Raw genomic sequence first — 19,978 nt, forward strand, 5'->3', positions numbered from 1 at the left:
ACTGCGAAGTGAGCAATAAAGTCTCACAATTTTCAAAATGTGTCTGTTTTGATCAAAACAAAGCATTTTTATTAAATTTTTTAATCTTAACAATCTCTGTGATTGATGAGATCTGAAGTTTTTTTGAGTATTATTTTATTATATAATTAACAATTTAAATAGTTATTAATGGATTATTAAAAAGCCGTTAAAAGCATTTTCTTATGCTGTACGGGAAGAAAACTAGTTAAGTTGCTCAGTGACTGAAAGAAAAAACTAGTGTATAGATGGATCAGAAAAAATTGTTAATTAAGTTAAATAAAGATGAATATGGATCATTTGGATTCTCTTTGCTGGGCAAATTTGAAGGAATTCCACATGTTATATACGAAGTAATCGAGGATTCACCCGCAGCAGACGAAGTAAGTGGAAAAAAATTGCATAAAAAAAATTCTCAATTGTTGTTTTTTTCGGTATACCATTTTTAATTAAATAATGTTAATCAATAAGTGACCAAGAGAGACATGCTAAATATGCCTACGCTAATTTACTGTGAATGAACCATAAATTAATACAATTGTTGTGAAATATAATAGGATAAATTCCATAATTTGGACAATGTTTTCGACTTTCAATCCAATTGAATTTTATTTTTATGGAACTGAAGAGAAAAAAAAGTCAGTGAATGAAGATTTTTAGTGCTGTTTTTTATGTGAATACACATATTTCCAAGTGCAAGTAAGAAAAATTCTAAATTTAACATGTTCTCAAAAGTGAAAATGTCAATTAGTTGCAAGAAGTTTCTCATTTTGCTTCTAAATTTATTTTATTTTGTACACAAAAAAATAAAGAGTAGATAAACGGCACGGATTGAAACACAAGAGTCACACCCAAAAGAAGGGTATAATAGCTACGAGTAAAAGTTCCTTATGATTCCTAAATGAGTCATTTGGACGTATAGAATCAGGATCATTGACCAGAAATCAAGGGAATATGTCTATACAGTCGATGAACAGGATATTTTTAATATAATTACTACAAATATTATTAAAGTCTATGTACATATGGTGCGTAACATTGTGTATACGATAATTATAATTATACCATCCAAAAATGAACAACAATTTGCTGGCTAGTGGTTCTTTAACCTTTTGGAAAATAATCAGTTCGAAAATGGATATAGAATTGTCGAAACTGTTAAAAGCATAATTAATCAATACATAAAAATTATGTCGAATTTATTATAGCGGATAAACAACAGAAATAGTTAATGACTCTCAAAGCAGACAGATATATTTTTTTCGCAAATAGTAAAGTCTGTTGCTGTATCTTAAAGCTATTTTTTGTCTTTATGAAATAATTCTTCGTTTCCGTGTTATTTCCCGTGATTCAAAAAATATCTCTTTATACTCTTTATGATTTACGCATTTATTTGCTGTGGCTGGTGCTTATAATGACGTTTTAAAAAAAAGAATAGTGATTAAGCAAATTGCCTTCAATAATACACTAATAATCGTTATCAATTTATCTCTGATATCTCATATCGTATATCGCACTCGACCGTAATGATAGTGACACTAATGATTCCATTAAGCCCCTAAAAAAACACTTTTATGCAAAGTGAAAAGTGAAAAATGTTTTATTAAAAATATTTAATAAGAGATTCCAGCAACATTTTTATGTATGCTCGTGAATCATTCTTGTAGTTACATGACATTTAATTTTGGCACTAACTGTATCTCCAAGAGAGATGTCTTATATGTATACAAAAAAAAACAGTAAAAAAGGTTTTGCATAATTTTTTAATAATAGCACAATGAGTTCAAAAAAAGAAAGACAAAAGGAACCAAAATGTAAAGAAAATTGTAATTAAGCTTTAACATGTTAATGCTCATAGATAAACCTTATTTCCGAATTCCATAATGCATCTTTTAATTCCTTGTTGAGCTAAATTGTAACTACGAAAAGGCGGAACCATTGATTGATGAAGGATATCCAATACTTCAACATATTTAGATAGGGCATTTTTTGTATCCCCTTGCTCATGTAATCTCGTTCCCGTTTTAAACAGCATATCTGTATCTTGTACACGCTTTAAACCTTTCATAATGTTTGTAAATTCTCCACATTCGGTACATTTTAACATGAACTCATTCACATCTAATGGCACTTCCAAAACTCTTTTACATGTTCTGTTAAGTCCATCACAACGGAAACGAAGAATCGAATCATTCATTTCTTTAAATGTTGGCCAATTTTCCATGCACGGTACACACATGCATGTGAAATGATATTGCTTCTGTAATTGAGATTGTCGTTCCTCCTTTTTCATTTGGGTGAAAATTGGACCGTAATTTTCTGCAACCATTGACCCTTCCGATATATGCTTGATAGCACGAACCATAACAATATTGCCATTAAAGTATCTCACGACGCCAGGATCGCATGAATGATTAAAGAAGGCGACTGTTGGATATAGTCCACCACCAATAAATGTTGATGTTCCTGTGTCATTCTTTCCCTTATATTGAAGCTCTGATATTTCATGAGCATTAAACTGCATTACTTGTAGATTATGATAGATTAATGATCCAATGAAGTAATAGCTGGAAAGCAGTATAAGAGAATAATGATGAAATTATAAACACAATTATGTCGAGTGATGCATACTTATCCTCAGTTTCATCTCCTTCAAAAAATCCACCCAATTTCATACAATAGAGTAAAAAGCATGCCATAACCATACGATGAAAGACATCCTCAAATGTTCTCTCTTTCTCATGCGTAACAAGAATGAAGATTCGTCGATAATCATCAACACTTAAATTGTCAATTTTAGAATAGTCAACTTTATCTCGCAATTCCTGCATTTCTTGTTTCATGTTGACGAAATAATTTAGTGACTTTTGTGTGATTGCTCGTAATGCCATGTGACATGTAATTGATGTACCAGAACTCCACAAATGCTGCATTATACCACATTCGTTTTTGTGGAAAGTATTCCATGCTTTATCGCGGCAATTTTCGTTACAATAGATCTAAAAATGTGAAAACATGAAATTTTAATTTTGCTAACCAGAATGAATGTTTTTTTTTTTGTTACTTACAACATCTGCACAATTTGAGCATGAGATTGGCACATTTGTACGCTTAAAACAATATTGGCAGTGAGTTTGCGAATATGATTGTAACAGGCATGAAGCGTGCGGTTTCTCCTGTACTAAATATGTTCCTAATTTAATATCCTTAGCGGCTGTTGCAAATCGACCCTCATCGTCCGTATATTTAAATCCTAGGCAATCGCTAACAAAATGTTCAGTATTTTTATCATTTTTCAAGTCGTTGCTACCTTTGACATTTTTCGGCTTTTGTTTCTGTTTAATTTTCTCTTCCATCGCTTGATTCTTTTCTAGCATTTTTATCATAATTTGAGCATCTCTCTCAAGTTTTAATTTCTTATCAAGTGGTATTTTTGCATCATCTAATGCCTGAACGTCCTCTCGAAATGCCTTTAAAGCTTCACTATGTTCCTTTTTGGCTAAATAACAACGAGCCTTTCTTTCCTTTAACTTATACATCCATTCGTTTGGATAGCCAGCAGCTATTGCTCTCTCAATCTCTTTTAATGCTGCATCATATTGTTCCTGATGATAAAGAACGGCTGAACGATTTGCAAACAATATTGCTGTGTCTTTTGCTGTAATTTATTAATAAAAAATAATAAAAATTTAGTGCTGATGATCGGACTTGATTTGTTAATGTCCAGAGGATATTAGTGGGATATAACAGAACTTAGGACAGTTTAGGACAGATTAGACTCAAATGTGAGATCATGGCAACAACAAGTCATCGTATGGTCTCTAACACTATTCACCATCTAGTCTAGACATTGAGAAACAACAACTCAGACTAGAAGTTTCTCAATAAGACATTAAAGCTTAAAGAAAGTTTGTTAAATCTTTCATGAAATTTAATCATTTATAGATGGAAAGAAAGTAACAAAATTTTTACATAAGATTGAATGGTATGACGATGAGTGATCGTGTTTCCATCCATAACATATATATTAATATCTGTAGATTAATTAAAATCACACGCGATATATGGATTAATTTCTGATGTCAGAAATTCTACCTAAAATTAATTACAATTGAAGTATAAAGAATTAATTAACTTACATGATTCGGTTGGTATCATTAAGTAACTTTTATTATAGAAATTCAATGCTTCAACCCATTGTTGATTCTGAAAGAATTTATTTCCAACATTCTTCATACCCATAGCACAATTTAAGTCTTTATAAAAATATATTTCGTCATCATTTTTCAATCGATTCTTTTGCTCACGATCGTGACGTATAAGCCTTAATTTTTCGTCTATCTTGCTGATATTATGCACAAATTTAATGCGGTCGGTATTATTTGATAATTTTGCAAAAGCTTGAAGTTCATCACTTTTTAATCCATTCCTTAAATTCTGATAAAAGTTTATGAAAAATCCACTTTTAGCTCCGTCCATAATTAATTTTAATTTTTTTGTCACGCTGAAATGTGGAAAGTTGAAAAGTTTTAATGAAACTGTAAAGGAAAAACGAGAAAAATGCCGTCGAGAATGAGTAAATTTTTGAGAATGAGAGTCGGTGAACTTTATTTTTAGAAATTTTCTTTAATTTTCCTTCAATTTTTTTTTCTCATGTTTTGAAACGGGGAAAAATAGAAAAAAAAACTTGTTAGATTTTCATCTTTGCAAATCATCATTTTCCTTTTGTTAATCATTATCCACATGAGCATTATGTGCTGAGAAAAATTTTACTCCTCTCATGATTCTAGATCGATAAAAATATGACCTATTTTTTTCACTCTTAATGTTAGTAAAAGAAAGTAAAGTTTATTGCACTTGTGTTATGTTGCAATGAATTCTAAATGTATGCTATTATGACGTGAGAATATTCTTCATTCTTATCCTTTACTGCGGAAAGTTTTTTTTTTTTTATTTCAAGCATAAAAATGAGAGATAAGTAGCGTTGTATGTTTTGCAGACATCAACATCTGGTAAATTGGGCGCATAATCACACGCATAATGAGTTTCGTGAAGCTCATGCATGTTCATTCAATAAATAATGCTTATTGTGGAACATAAATCCATGAATGAATCTTCAATCAAAATCAACGGTTTTGTAAAATTCAAATTACTAACGGTTTTGTAAAATTTGAAATCAACCAATTTTGTGAAATTAATGAACTGAATTAAAACGAACTCAAGAATTACTGAACAGTTTTGCTTCAAAAATTGGAAATCAATGCACATGCCAATGTGCACACACGCAACGCATTTCCTATGCCACAAAAAAAAGCATAAACTACACTAAACACATAAACTCGAGCATGAAAAACAATCCATCTTCAAACTATTTTAAATGCATGGAAAAAAAAGTATTTTTCAAGCATAATTTTCTCAACAGCCTCGCTAAAATATTCAACAACATTACCATTCTCATACATAAACATATGATTATATCCTTTGAAATTTATGAAAAACGAGGAAGAGTGAGTCAGAGTGAGATATATTTATTCCCACAAATGCCAATAATAAATTAAATTAAAGCCGACTCATAATGCTTAATAGATTATCTGACACAAAACATATATACACATGTGTATTCCAAAAAAAAAATCAATGATTCCTCCATATACATAAATGTAATCTGCATGTGGGATTTTGAAGAAAAAAATCCAATTTATGCTTCATTGCTTCACTCGCAGCTTCCATCTTATCAAGAAGAAAATCTACCTACCAAATCACAAACCTTCCATAATGTCATTTCCGACCATAATAGTTATGTATTCAAAGTTAGTAAGTGCCGACATAGAAGAGAAATTAAAAATTCAAGTTTTATTTTATATCCACTTCACATACATAATAATAATAATAATGATAGTGAGAGTTGCTTTCGTATCATAAAAAAAAGCTGTTTGTGTAAAAAATGAGAGTGGAAATGATGAGATTTTATTACAAAATCCAATTGCTCCTATAAACAAGACGTGATAATATTACAATGATAAAAATAAATAGAATTAAATGTAATGTGAGAACATATTTTTAATTAAATAATGCACAAAATAGAAAATTTTATTGACTCGTGTCGGTTTTTTGATCTCACTTGATTATTGGGATACAGTTTCATAAACCCCTGTCACAATAATAGCTGTTAATGATCGCGTAAATTCTTAAAACAATTGAGTCGCCGATGCTAGATTTTTGTTTTTCATCATTTTGTCCTGTTTACATCTCTATCACAATTTTATTGATCTTTGTGCTGTCATCAGCATTATTCTATTGTTTTGTCATTAGGCAATCTTGTTGACAGTCACAAACGTGTTGACATATTTTGATATGACTGAGAATGAGGAGCTCAATTGTGATGCTTTTAGTTCTCAATAAAAATATAATAAATTTTTTCTTCTGAGAACATAAATTTTTAATGTGAATAAGATAGTTATTGCGGCAAAATATACATACAAAGTAGCAATGTGTAATATAAATTGAATAAAGTCCTTAATGTTTAAATAATAATGCAGTAAATGTCCTGATAATCGGTTTGTCGTTGGGAAGTAACAATGGGAGCAGTTGTCGGTGAAGATTAAAGTATGCTGAGGTGGCACAAGGGGATATAAGTCTAGTCCTTTAAAACGCAGTACTTACTGAAACCATCCTCCATGGAGCTTAGGTTGTTACATTCAGCATTCAGTCAATTTTAAACGACATGAATCAGCTATTGCTGTTAGTCTAGAAATAATTGAATTTAAAATCAAACAACTCACCAAATTTGTACAGCATTAAAAATAATGCAGCTTCATTTATTTCTAATGCCCGTATATAGTCAAAATAATTTTATTAATTATGTTCTCTCAACCGGCACGAGACAGTGGTCTAAATAGACGTCGCGTTGTCGTCATGACAGATTTGCGTCTTACAGTTAACACTACGTCATCAGTGTTGTCCTAGCGATTGCCTTGTGCTGAGCAACTAGGCTTGAGGGCTTGACTATAGTAAGCCTTGAGATTCTCAAAGATAGAAGACTTAACATTCAAAAAATCTTCAAAAAATGTAATTTATAAATAAATCTTTCACAATTTCTACAAGATCTCATTAAAAACTCCTTTAAAGACCGGCCACGTTACGCTCTAGACAATTCTCTCTTTCGGAACATTTCTCTACTCATTAATATGAAAATAAAGAAAACAATATTGTATATTTTATTATTACATTAGATTAGAAAATGAGAGAAAATTTAAATTTATATCTGAAAGTGCCGTGCCGCTCACAAAAAAATTTTTTTTTTTATTAATTTTTGACACTTGTTTCGGAATCGCGTGTTACTCATTACTTTCCTAATGATTGTGTGATTTACTATTTTTTTCCCTCAAATAAAAGCTTTCAATATTATAAAAAATTAAAATTTGTGATTAAAAATTTCCGAAACATGTGGTGCAAATTACTATATTTTTGTGAGAAAGCTCTCTTAACAATCCCTTAACACATTCTGATACGAAAATACACGACGAGAGTTGATTCAAACAAAAACAAGGCGGCAAGCAACAACAACAACAATCCGCTCGGTAGAAAAAAAAAAATAAAACACTTGTCTCGCAGTCTATCGAGAATAGTTGAGCCATAATAACGTGATTCCTCTCGTGTCTCGGTCTCGGGTATTGAGCTCCTTCAAAATAATATTCTCTAAATTTATACTGAATAAATATATTATTTCAAGAGTAATAAAAAATAATTTTCATGATTAAAAAAATATATAAAAAAAATATTTGAGAGAATCTTGTTTGAATTCAATTTTTTTGTGAATGAATACATTGTGAAGGATTATCGTTGAGTGCTTCAATAGTGAAATAAAATACTTCGTGACAACAAACATTAAATAAATCTCTTTTATTTCTTGTCACCAATTCGAACACAGATAGAAATCGCACAGATAGAAAAGTATAAAAAAATGTGAATTGAGTTTAACGGAATTAGAAAATGAAGAACAATTTACCTACCAAATAATAAAAATATGAAATATAATAATTTGAACTAGAAAATAAAAATCAAGAAAATAAAGAATGGTGAACAGAGTATCGTAAAAATTAGGACTACGAACCAAAACAAATATGAGTTGTGGAGTGAGTTTAAGTTAGAAGCAGCACAAAAAATACGTGAATGTGAAAAATAACAAAAAATAGATTTAATGGTGGAAGAATAAAGCGCATTTTTGTAACAATCGATCAGAAAATTGATCTAGAATCGAAATAGTATTGACGTCAACAATTGTCTACGTCAGTATTAGAATGCAGTAGTACATTTGTGTCAATTACAAGACAATTAGACTAGTTAGACATTTTCATTGTTAATTAATCGTCGAGTATTTTCGCTCATTGGAATTAAAAAGTTTGAAGATCTTTACTGTCAATCTGCTGACAGGATTTAGAAAGCTAAAATCAGCACTCTTCGAGCATGTGATTATATTTTTTTGCAATTCATTCTGATTGGTCGTGTACAAGTGACGTCCAAAAATAGACCTTTAGTCTTTCCACATGCTTCTAAGTCATACAATAGCTTTAATATATACATCACATGCACAAATGTATCTGACGTCATAAACGAACATCCCAAACGTACCATAAAGGGAACTGGCCAGTTATAGACACAAAAAAGTGATAACAATCAGTTACAAAAGTGCGCTAAATTTATCAAACTAATTTATTTATTTTTTTCTTATTCTGTACGGTGGCTGAATATTCCGAAAAAGATAGAAAATTTAATTAACAGATAAGAGATAAAAGTTACTCACTTGTAGTTTAAATTATTAACATCTGAACTAACATACGCGTATGTATGAAAATAGATCGATTGCTTAAAAGACGATATCGATGACTTTATAAAGGATATAAAGTATCATATTTAGCACAACATTGTTTTAGTTCTGCGTCATATAACAAAAAAAAAAGTCGTGTCAATAAACGTTGTATTTTTCGTGTATTTTTGTCCACACATTTCTTTTTATCAAAAAAACAGAATTGAAAGTAAGTCATAGACAAGAATCGATTTATCTGAGTGAAACTTAAGATAAATTGCTCTTAAAAGGGACACAAAAAGAAATTTAATCAATCAATTTTTCTCCTACATGCATCAGTGGTTTTTGACCTGTGTGTCGTGGTGCTCTGATATTGAGTTTGAGTTTGTGGTGTGAAACTAGTGGAACTGATGTTTTGTGTATATTTGACTGATTTTTAAAGCTCGAAGTAGAATCTTGTGTGGAGTCGAGTCGGCTTAAATTGACTTTTCTATACGAAATCTAAATCGGCTACGAGCGCTGCATTAATTCTCAACATGAAATCAAGTGCTTTGTGTGTATTGAGTTAGTTCCTTTGTAGCATACGGTATCTTAGACAATCCCTCTGAATATTCCCAACCTTCAAACCTCTAATCGAACACTAAACTCAAATACAAGCCTAGTGTACTATAAAAGTTGAAGAAGCACTGATTCTACACTACAGCTATCTGACGTAGATGATGAAATGAAAAACTTGTCCACATCCATATGAGTTAATATTAACTTAACTTGACAGCACTCAAGAGAGCGAGAAAGAAGAAAAGAAAATTTGAGTGATAAATTTCTTTCTAGATGCACTATAAATTACATTAATTGTGCAATGGTCGTTTGATGTAAACTAATGGTCTACAATGTAGGAGCTTTGCGGGACAATTTAATGAAATTTGACGGAGCGGTTTTTGTAATTTTGACTCAATTAAAGTCCATACAGTTACCGAAATTAATTTAGTAAGGAGAAAATTGCAGATTATTAGGAAAATTGATAGTCATACTGTTCACGCTATATGTATGTCCGTTATACTTATACTTGCTTTTTTTCTATCATAAATCATTAGATTTTATGTAAAAGCTTTCACTATGTGTCGAAAAAAAAGAACCTCATGTGCGAGATATGCAAAAACATGTTTAAGTAGTATTAAGGATTTATTTTGATGTATAATCATACCCCGAATACTTCACTGGTCAACAACATCCTTGAACAAATGTTTGTGCTTAAGGACAGTCCACTGACATACACCATTGTCCATATTTCATTCACATTTGCAAGCAAAGAAGAATTGACTCAAAATAAAAAATTTAAAAGCAGGGTTAAAAGCTTACAGATTTATACAAAAGTTTTTTTTTTTCATGTTTTACAAACAGCTGAACAACAATAAAGAATTCAGTAAATATGTACAATGCATTATCATTTCAAAAATGCACTAGAAATCGCAAGTAAAGCTTTAACTACAGGGAATGAGTAATAAATATTTCAAATTATAATCTTTCTAGTGTAATTAAAAAAATCTCTCTTTCAATACATTTTTAACATTATTAGTTGGAATGAGGATTGTGTGGAAATGACGTCAATTGTTTGGTCCAATACCCGGAATGACAAATTTCGTTTTTTGTCGTCAAAATGGGGAAAAAACCGTTGTCACAACGGTTTCAACGTCATTTTGTCGTCGTCACAGTGACGTAGCGACTAAATGACAAAAAAAAAAACCGTCACAACGGTGGCAACGTCATTTTGACATTATGTCGTCGTCACACTGACGTAGCGGCTTTGTTGTGCCACTCTAAGTGTCTCACTCACTTTCAATTACTGTACGCAATTAGTAAACAGCATCTACACAAGATATTTCCCTCGTATTAGCCCCCTACATGACAGTAAAAGAAAAATGCAATCAATTTTCAAAATATGCTCGTAAAAAAACCTGATCTCTATAATATTATTATGATTACGAAAGTTTCCAGCTAAATGCAACAATAACAATTTGTATTGACTGAAAAAAAAACTATAATTTTGATCATTTTGTTGTTTGTAAGTTTTACTCTCGTCTGTGCTGTGTAACAAACAGAAGCATTTTTATATAAATATATGTATAAGAAAACTTATCTCCAAACATGCTGTTATTGTTGTTGTAGACATAAAAAAAAAGAATAAATATTTCAAATACCTAGCTATAAAAACATTCTTTAATTATCTTTTTTGGCACTTGGAACGACATTGGGATGGGGAAAAGATAAGATTTGAAACACATGCGTTCAATTAGAGTGCATTGAATGTTGACAAAAAATCATGTCTCTCTTGTTTCCATTTCACATGCCGAAAAAGAATCAAAAATAGAAAACAAAATGATTATGTTTTGTTTGCCTGACTCTGTTTTTTTTTTTATGCAAAAATAAATTAATTTTTTGTTATTTTTGTTGCGGGAGTTACGTTATCGGATTAAATAGGCAGTAGTAAATGGGAATAATTTCTGGTGAATGCAAATGGGGATATTAAGAAAATTCACTTCCTTTCAACAGCCTTTAAATTGTAATTTTTATAAGGCACTAACTGCCATTAGCATAGAATTTGACTGCGTTCAGAATTTTAATGACTATTGGTCGGAAGCCGGTAATGAAAATGACGAATTAAGAACTTTTAGAACTTGATGTTTTAGTACAGCTGGAATTTTATAAAAAATCATGATTCTGATGTCATAAACTAGTTGCCAGATAATCTAAGAACCCTAAACTATGTACAAATCAATAACATGACAAAGAATAAACCGGTTAAAAGCTGGAATGTCGTAAAACTAAACTTCCCAAAATTCATTACAAAGTAAACAAAAAGCTTTTAAGCTTCCGTAAAGTCTGAACATGTGACATCCACAAGTGTTGGCTAAAAATAATACAGGAATTTTAGTATTCATGTCGAAATTATCATTAACATATTTCATCGTCACTTTTGCTTCCCCCACGACAAGCGATTAATATAATAATATTGTACATTTCTAATCACTCGAAAAGGTCATTAGATTATCGTTATTACACATGGGATTATGTATAAGGAAATTCAATTACGTTTGCAAATAGTATAGACATTATTTCCATAAATCAATTAACATTTTTGATCGTTTCTATTATTTGTATACCTGGAAGTCTATGTTGAGAACATAAAATTTCAATTTTGTCTTTTTTGTTATGTACAATCATTTCAGATTGAAGCTGGCGATGTGATTTTAAAAGTCAATGGAACAGACGTGCATCGTTACTCAACAAAAGAAGGTAAATATTTGATGCTATAGTGTAAATTTGCTGATTTTACTGAAAAAAATAATAAAATTATTTCATTTTGTCAATTCCACAGTATTGAAATGTCTTCGATTATCAGAAGATCCGGTCACATTAGAATTAAAACGAGATCCAAATATAAAGGATCATGTGAGAAAATATTTAGCAGCAACAAGTGCAGGACAAGAAATAGGAAATTCATCATCGATTCCATCATCGCCAGTAAATAATTCATCAAAAGGACATCGAATAAGTTCATCGGATTCGTCAGCAAGTCGAAAATCACGAATTCCGGTAAATAATGTTAGAATATCATCAATAAGTGCGCCACAATCACCACAAGCAATAAAGCCAAAATATCAGTCACAAATACCGACCGCAAACGGTATAACACAAAAGAAACAAACACCAAGGTTTGAGGCGTATATGATGACAGGAGACTTAATATTAAATTTATCTAGAACGCCTCAAAGTTCTAATCTGATACCAGCACAAGCAAAGAAATCAACAATGGATAGTTTAAGAGACTCGCCTGTAAGAAGTTTAAAACGAAAGAATGGTGTAGCACCAAAAGCTATATACGATTCATCACCATCAGAATCATCATCAGCGAGTATAAATGAATTAGGATCTTATGAAACGTCAGAGAATCACATCCATCAAAACAGTAGTAGTAAAGATGACAATCGTAAAGCGAGTAAACTTAGTCGATTTACGGCAAGTGATTCACATACGACAAATGAAAGTTTGGATGAAGAAGAGGAGCAACTAATAATGGAGAATTCTAATAATCCATCACCAGAAATATTTGGAGACGAGCGTAATAATAAGAAATATAATATAACAAATATAGGCTGTGCAAATAATACGTCGTCGTCTTCATCATCATCTCCAACAAATACAAATTCGTCTAATTCATCAACGAATAATAATTATGATGGTGGAGGAAGTAAAGATCATGAGAATGATGGCGATCAAGAGATTAACATCGATCGTCATTCGTCATCATCGCATGGACACAAAAATCAAAAATATAAAGTTTTATACAATGAAGAAAATCAACAACAGCAACAACAAAACAATTTAGATGTACGAAAAGAATTGAATGTGACGCCAAGTCTATCAATGTCATCTACAACGACTACTTCCTCAGCATCAACGACAATAAATCGAAGTGAAAATTTGCTTACGCCAACATTGGATGTAAACATTTCACATTCTGTGCCTACATCACCGACATCACTTTCTACGCCACTTTTAGATGCAGCTAAAAAACGAGACTTGGCTGTCAGTTCAGTCCCAACAAGTCCCGAATGCATTCAACAGGAAATTGTTGTACGGCGAAATAGTAGCAATATTCAAAATCAACAGAATGGTGTGCAACTTAGGAAATGTGACGTTAGTGGATTCCGAACTAGTCGATCTGAGGATCATCTTCAACATTCACAACGAGAAGGCACTTTAGGAAATGCCATTCCTATCGATATTGATGAGGACATCAATAGCTCATTAAATACACTTTTAGACACAAGACATGATTCAGAAGACTCACAGGTAATTTTTTTTTTTTTTGGGATATCAAGCAATGCTTTATGGATATTAAATGTGACTCATTTGATTTAGAATTCAAATCGTGACCTACGAGTAGTATGGACTTATAATGCACCAATTGCTCAAAATTCGACGAATATTCATGGCAGTAATAATACACAAGGCATAACGTCCCCCACATCACATTCAAGTTCAATTAGTACATCTCCACAACATACCGATAGTCCCGCATCTCCAACATCTGTGTCAAGTTCCGTAATGTCATCATCTGGATCAAAAGGAAATGGTCTCGGCAATTTATGCGGACAAAATATTATGTTTTTAAGTGGTGGCGATCAGAGTCATAGTGTGTCAGAGGCCATTTCCAACATTTCAAGTCCCGATTATCAAGGTAAATTTTTCATTGTTTTAAGCATAATAGATTGTCTTTTTACATAATTTTGTGGCTTACAGACGAGCACGATTTATTAAGCACACGAGATTTATCGGCAGCAATGGCAATAAGCGATCCAAGCGATTCCGATTCAACGTTAATCGTTGATCAAGTTAGAAAAGAGAAGGAACAAAGAGCTGTGATTCAAGTAATGACTAATGACGGTCTTAAATGCAATGCCAATGATTTAATATATACAGAAGACGAATTAGCAACACTTACCAATGAACCAATTATACTATCAGTATCAGAAAATCAGGAAAATCGTGGATCATCTCCAATTTCAGACGATGGATCAGACGTCGATTCACTTCATTCATTCCATTATTCTCCAAAAGCAGTTGATATACCAAGTGCTGTGGTAAGATTTCCCTATCATTTTTCTTTACTGCGAAGTCGTGGTAAGGCTCACAATAATCGATATTTTCAGCGACTTGCGAAGAGATTATACACATTAGATGGCTTTAAGAAAAGTGATGTTTCAAGACATTTGAGTAAAAAGTAAGTTGTACCAGTGTGTTCCTCATAAAAAATTTAATTCTATTCTATTAACTTTTTTTTTATTTTTTATTTTTTCATCCCTTAAAGTAATGAATTTAGTCGAGTTGTTGCCGATGAATATTTAAAATATTTTCAATTCGAGAAGTTGACATTGGATGAATCACTTCGACAATTTTTAAAGCAGTTCGCACTATCGGGTGAGACACAGGAGAGAGAAAGAGTTTTGGTACACTTTTCAAAACGCTATCTAGACTGTAATCCCAATACATTTAATTCACAAGATGCTGTGCATACGTTAACATGTGCGATTATGCTGGTAAGTGTGATGATAATTGCCTTGATTCTATAAATAGTTCAAAGGATGACGTAATCAAATCGTAGGAAATTTCCCTTATTTCTAATTTTAAATTTCAAAAAACCGTTATTTTTCAAATATTTCATGGCCGTTATTCTGTCAAGTGCGCATTTGTTTACGATGAATTTTATTAGAATTTAAAATGTCAGAAGATACTTAAAGTTTTATGACGTAATGAAACATGTCTCAGTTTGATGAATCCAAGAGATTTTATATTTGATTTAATTTGACTCTGAATTGAGTTATTAAATTATAAACATAGTTTGAAATGTGAGATTTATACAAGATATTTTATAATAAATCTCATCAAGTCATCGTTCCTATATATTGTACTAATTTCATTTTCGTAGAAAAGCTTTTAAATGCTTGGCAACAAGCTGTTTTTATCATTTCCATCATCGAAAATGTCAAAGAGAATTTAATGTGTCTCTATATTAATATCCTGCGACACGCCAAAAAATAAATAAAACGGTTTACGGTACACCGATGCAGTGCGGTTGATGTTGTGGATGTCATTAATTTAATTAAATCAAAATTATAATTTTTTTTTTTATTTTTTGCAGTTAAACACGGACCTTCATGGACAGAATATCGGTAGAAAAATGACATGTTCTGAATTTATTGAAAATCTTAGCGAGCTCAACGACGGAGATAATTTTCCAAAGGACGTATTAAAACATTTATATCAAGCTATTAAAAGTAATCCATTGGAATGGGCACTGTAAGTAGAATCATTAATAATTCGGCAAATAATATTTTCATTAATTTTTATTTACATAATTTCTCACAGCGATGACGAGCCGGCTGATATTAATCAAAAGCAAAATCGTCATGAAAGCAGTTTACAAGGACCGCCTGTTGGTGCCAATCCATTTTTAGATATTCCACAAAATATTCCAGCAGTTGAATATAAGAAAGGATATGTGATGAGGAAATGTTGTTTTGACTCCAATAATAAGAAAAGTGAGTAATTAAATCCATCCATCTTTCCTTTTTATTATGGTAGTGGGAAAAGTTTGTTAAATGTCCACGACTTTGCATAACACATGACGTCTGCTTTATTGTGTGTCTAACAAAATTTTCATCTTGTTAAGAACCTTTGAGAATTATAAATTGTGCTTCAGAATGTTGTTTTTGTTTTCCATTTCCATCCATAGCGCCTTTTGGAAAGAGATCATGGAAGATGTTTTATTGTACATTAAGGGATCCACTTGTTATGTATCTTCATAAAGACGAGAGGGGATTTCACAAAAATCAGGTAAGCCTTTTCTTCATTACAAAAGGATTATTGTTGCGGAATGAAATGAACATACATTATGCCTTATCTCATTCCATTTCGTATATCCATAATCCAAATATAAGAATTTATAGGTCAAATAAGTTTTTTTTCTACGAAATTTATTTGGTCACAAGAATGGAAATAAATCGATTGACATAAAATCCTTAATTGCAGCTCTCTGATAACGTTCACAATGCAATAAGAATACATCATTCGTTAGCGACGAAGGCAACAGACTACACCAAAAAGCAGCATGTATTTAGACTTCAGACATCTGATCAATCAGAATATTTATTTCAAACGAGTGACTCTAAGGAACTTCAATCATGGATTGACACAATTAATTTCGTTTGTGCCTCTTTTTCAGCGCCACCTCTTGAAGGTTATTATCGAGTCTAACTTATTTAAATGTCATCTAATCAAAGATTTTTGACTATATTTTAGGCGGTGTTGGAAGCCAAAAACGTTTTCAACGTCCTCTTCTTCCTTGCTCACAGTCTAAGTTATTGTTGGTATGTATCTGATATTTTTGTGGACGTCACATATGACCAGACACAATTATCTCCTAATCGAATTGAATTGATTAACGAAAAACCCATTGTTATCTTATCTATAGCGGGATCAACTAGCATCACATGAGGAGCAAGTAACGAAACTAGAGAGCGAGATAACTGAACATAAACAAGGAACAGTGCCAACTAAAGGATTAGCTTTACAAAATTATCGAGAAAAAGAAGCATATTTACAATTTGAGGTAAGAATAGCATAGCTTCTTATTGGCAGCATCGATTTGCCATAAATTAACTGGATTCTTTCTTTCTTTTAGCTGAAACGATATAAAACATACGTCTATCTATTAAGTTCGCACTTGAACTCAAATCCAACAGATCTTATTAATATAATAATAAATAGTGGCGAAAATTCGACGCCAACAACACCAACAACAACAACATTAGGGGAAGAAGATGAGTTGAGAGCATTAAATCAACAACAAGGGACGAACAGGTATAGTTATCGAGCCGCAATATATCGATCCGAACAAGATATAGGATGACGCGTTATGGGAGTTTTCTCTGCTTGCGTGGTGTAGGGAATTTTCTTCTTTTTAATACGGTATATGGAAGTCATTTATTGAGGACATGTTTTTGTTACGTTTACCCATAGAAGGCTAGCATGATAATTAATAGCAAATTAATAATATACCTTCTATGTAGAGATGATAGAAGTTAACATGAAATAACAATTTTGTATAATTGTGTTTTTTTGAAAATTAATTTTGACTGATATGCAAAAAAATAATTATTTTATATTGATGGCATAACTCCCTGATGATATTAAAATTAAGGCTCCCATACTAATTGACTTACTCATCCCTTTTCTACTTATTTTTAATCATTTTCGCCTGTGTTTATTTTACTCGTCATTAAATCCTTAACACAGACTCTATACTCTGGAATGTGAAAATATATGAACAAAGGACTTTTTTCTATATTTTTGATTAATTATGAAAATTTTATTAATTACTACATTTCATGGTGCTTTGGTTTAATTATACAATTAATTATCCTTACAATAGGATCATATTTACGGTGCTTTTCTATTTATTATAATTTTAACGGATTTTATTATTTTAAAAACAGTATTTTTGAAAACCATACAAATTTTTCTTTAGAATTTGTAAGGTTTTAACATTTTAAATAATGTTAATTGGTGACAAATTCTCACTAAAATGAGTTAATTGTCCAAAACCGTATAAAGGTTTTGCAAAGAGAATTTATGAGGTTCTTAAACACAAGACGAATGTTTTCACATTCTGCATCACATTAACACGACTCACGGATCTTTTACACAAAATTCTTATCCCTTCATTTCTAAAAAACCTTATTTTTATTTATGTTCTTTATTTATTCACAGGAAGGAAAGCAAGAATATGTTTAAATCATAGCCAAACGATGACAGACAAAATATTTTAAACCATATTGAAATTTTATTTCTCTCTTCCATATGATTATTGGTAAAAAATAAAAAAAAAATAGCAAAACAACAGATAACACTCATTAAAGCATGCATTCGTACTACACACAATATCTTCCTACAAGTTCATCATTATCTCTGTGTAATTTCATTCATCATAGAATTTTAATTTGTATAAAAAAATTAATTATTTTAATCATCATCTGCTTTTGTCCATCTTATTGTGAACAATAAATTAAATATGATGAAAAAAAAAGTAAATTATTAGCAATACTATGGAGATATAAATGCTAATTTGAAGATATCTATTATTGAAAAGATAATGTTTAAATACATTTAAAATAAAAAATATTTTACTGAGTTTTTTCGAGGGTTGCAATAAAAATTAAAAACATTTTATTGATAGCGGAATACTTATTATCTATAAACAAAAAATTCCAAACTAATAATTACACATTTTGAAGAATATTTGACGTTTTTAAAAATGCAGAATGACATTTTTTGCTTCAAGCTGTTTTATATAATGAGAAATTACTGTGAATGAGAAACTTTTTATCATTATTTTACGATTTAATTAACGAATTTTTTTTGATCATTATTATTATTTTATACTACGAATCTAAAGGACTAAATTATTATTCTTGACAACGAATTTTTGTTTTATTTTTTTCATTTTCATTTCTTTTCTATGATAATGATAGGAATCTGCTTAATAATTTTATTTTCCTTTGTAATTTTTATTATGATTTAAGCTTAAAGAAAATCTTATTAATAAAAATGAAAAGTTGTTAAATTCACACATGAAAAAAAAATGAAGTTAAATTGTAACGATGAAATTATTAAATGTGAAATAAAAAAAACAAGCATTTACTATTTGACTAGACAAAACAACCTGCTTAATGTCTTTTGGTCTTTTTGCTTTTCAGACAATTATACTTTTTGTATGTGACAATCACGGTAATGAAATTGAGTACGTAAATTAGCACGCAAAATATGCAAACGTCTTGGATGATGTAGTATAGAACGTATGCAAGATATATACTTAGCCACGATGAGATTGATGCAAGGAACAATTGGATTTCCACTACTATAATGTTATCGGAAAGGCCTGTGGGAAGAACATTTATTAATTTTAAATTCTTATTGATTATCAATTATCAAAATTCTTACTGATTGCGATCATTATGATATAGAAGACAATTCCGTAAAGTGAATTAGACAATTGAAGACACTCCGGAAGGAATGTTAGACCGAATCCTACAGAATACTCCGAAGTCATAACTTTACTACATTTGTATTCATTAATATCACAAACTGGGATGTAATCCTTATCTTCGTGCATTTTATGCTTAACATATTCGGTATAAATTGACACTATCAGTGATAGAAATGACGATAATAATATAATTTTGGAATGCTTCGACATTTTGAATTAATTTTGTAAAATCAGAAAAAAATTTCGGCAATATCCTTTAGCACATAAGTTGATTATTGGAGCAGAATGCGTCATTTTGGCCGACAGAGATTTTAATTCTGATTATGACATGTGACATGGATCAATTTACTCTGATTTTCATTATTTTCTATCAATATTTAACTATGGATTTGAGAAGTTCAAGGATTCTTATCAGATAATAGTAAGAATGCGCTTAGCCGGTATTTTAGAAGTGCCTTTCTGTATCTTTTTTTTGGAAAATTCTCGCATCTTACGGATCAATGTTTATAAATAATTATTTTTGCGAAACATTGTATAATCACATT

At 30.9% G+C, this 19,978-nt stretch overlaps 3 protein-coding genes across 4 annotated transcripts; 1 reads left to right on the forward strand and 2 right to left on the reverse strand.

Annotated features, from left to right (window-relative positions):
* The first annotated feature begins 225 nt into the window (after nt 1-225).
* Nucleotides 226-19,007, forward strand: Efa6 (Exchange factor for Arf 6). 2 transcript variants are annotated; one of them, XM_070635015.1, is made up of 15 exons: nt 226-401; nt 12,052-12,118; nt 12,201-13,678; nt 13,748-14,066; nt 14,129-14,469; nt 14,539-14,609; nt 14,697-14,925; nt 15,528-15,685; nt 15,755-15,927; nt 16,089-16,222; nt 16,418-16,625; nt 16,688-16,755; nt 16,860-16,997; nt 17,070-17,356; nt 18,158-19,007. In XM_070635015.1, the coding sequence occupies exons 1-14, from the start codon at nt 267-269 to the stop codon at nt 17,295-17,297; spliced, it is 3,747 nt and encodes a 1,248-aa protein (XP_070491116.1). In that variant the 5' UTR covers nt 226-266; the 3' UTR covers nt 17,298-17,356; nt 18,158-19,007. The 2 variants fall into 2 exon arrangements, with proteins under 2 accessions (XP_070491116.1, XP_070491117.1); XM_070635016.1 differs by having other exon boundaries at nt 16,122-16,222; nt 18,158-18,954.
* Smyd4-3 (SET and MYND domain containing, class 4, member 3) lies at nt 1,589-4,542 on the reverse strand. The gene is made up of 4 exons (XM_070634302.1): nt 4,158-4,542; nt 3,087-3,676; nt 2,650-3,017; nt 1,589-2,585 (listed from the first exon to the last, which is right to left on the reverse strand). The coding sequence occupies exons 1-4, from the start codon at nt 4,495-4,497 to the stop codon at nt 1,871-1,873; spliced, it is 2,013 nt and encodes a 670-aa protein (XP_070490403.1). The 5' UTR covers nt 4,498-4,542; the 3' UTR covers nt 1,589-1,870.
* Vkor (Vitamin-K epoxide reductase) lies at nt 18,776-19,700 on the reverse strand. The gene is made up of 2 exons (XM_070635020.1): nt 19,388-19,700; nt 18,776-19,325 (listed from the first exon to the last, which is right to left on the reverse strand). Exons 1-2 carry the CDS (start codon nt 19,641-19,643, stop codon nt 19,114-19,116), a joined length of 468 nt encoding a protein of 155 aa, XP_070491121.1. The 5' UTR covers nt 19,644-19,700; the 3' UTR covers nt 18,776-19,113.
* Nucleotides 19,701-19,978: the final 278 nt, after the last annotated feature.

The sequence above is a fragment of the Chironomus tepperi genome, unplaced genomic scaffold (assembly GCF_022539635.2).
Source record: "Chironomus tepperi strain 1889 unplaced genomic scaffold, CSIRO-AGI_Ctep_v1 contig_85, whole genome shotgun sequence".
NCBI classification, from domain to species: Eukaryota; Metazoa; Arthropoda; class Insecta; order Diptera; family Chironomidae; genus Chironomus; species Chironomus tepperi.

Bases quoted from the DNA above. Each gene is read 5' to 3' on its own strand.
- Efa6 (XM_070635015.1), top strand. From the start codon at position 267: ATGGATCAGAAAAAATTGTTAATTAAGTTAAATAAAGATGAATATGGA. The intron at 14,926-15,527 runs GTAAGTGTGATG...TATTTTTTGCAG, and splicing joins TAACATGTGCGATTATGCTG to TTAAACACGGACCTTCATGG. The intron at 16,626-16,687 runs GTTATTATCGAG...ACTATATTTTAG, and splicing joins TTCAGCGCCACCTCTTGAAG to GCGGTGTTGGAAGCCAAAAA.
- Smyd4-3 (XM_070634302.1), bottom strand. From the start codon at position 4,497: ATGGACGGAGCTAAAAGTGGATTTTTCATAAACTTTTATCAGAATTTA. The intron at 3,018-3,086 runs GTAAGTAACAAA...TCACATTTTTAG, and splicing joins GCTCAAATTGTGCAGATGTT to ATCTATTGTAACGAAAATTG. The intron at 2,586-2,649 runs GTATGCATCACT...ACTGCTTTCCAG, and splicing joins GGAGATGAAACTGAGGATAA to CTATTACTTCATTGGATCAT.
- Vkor (XM_070635020.1), bottom strand. From the start codon at position 19,643: ATGTCGAAGCATTCCAAAATTATATTATTATCGTCATTTCTATCACTG. The intron at 19,326-19,387 runs GTAAGAATTTTG...TTCTTCCCACAG, and splicing joins TATCATAATGATCGCAATCA to GCCTTTCCGATAACATTATA.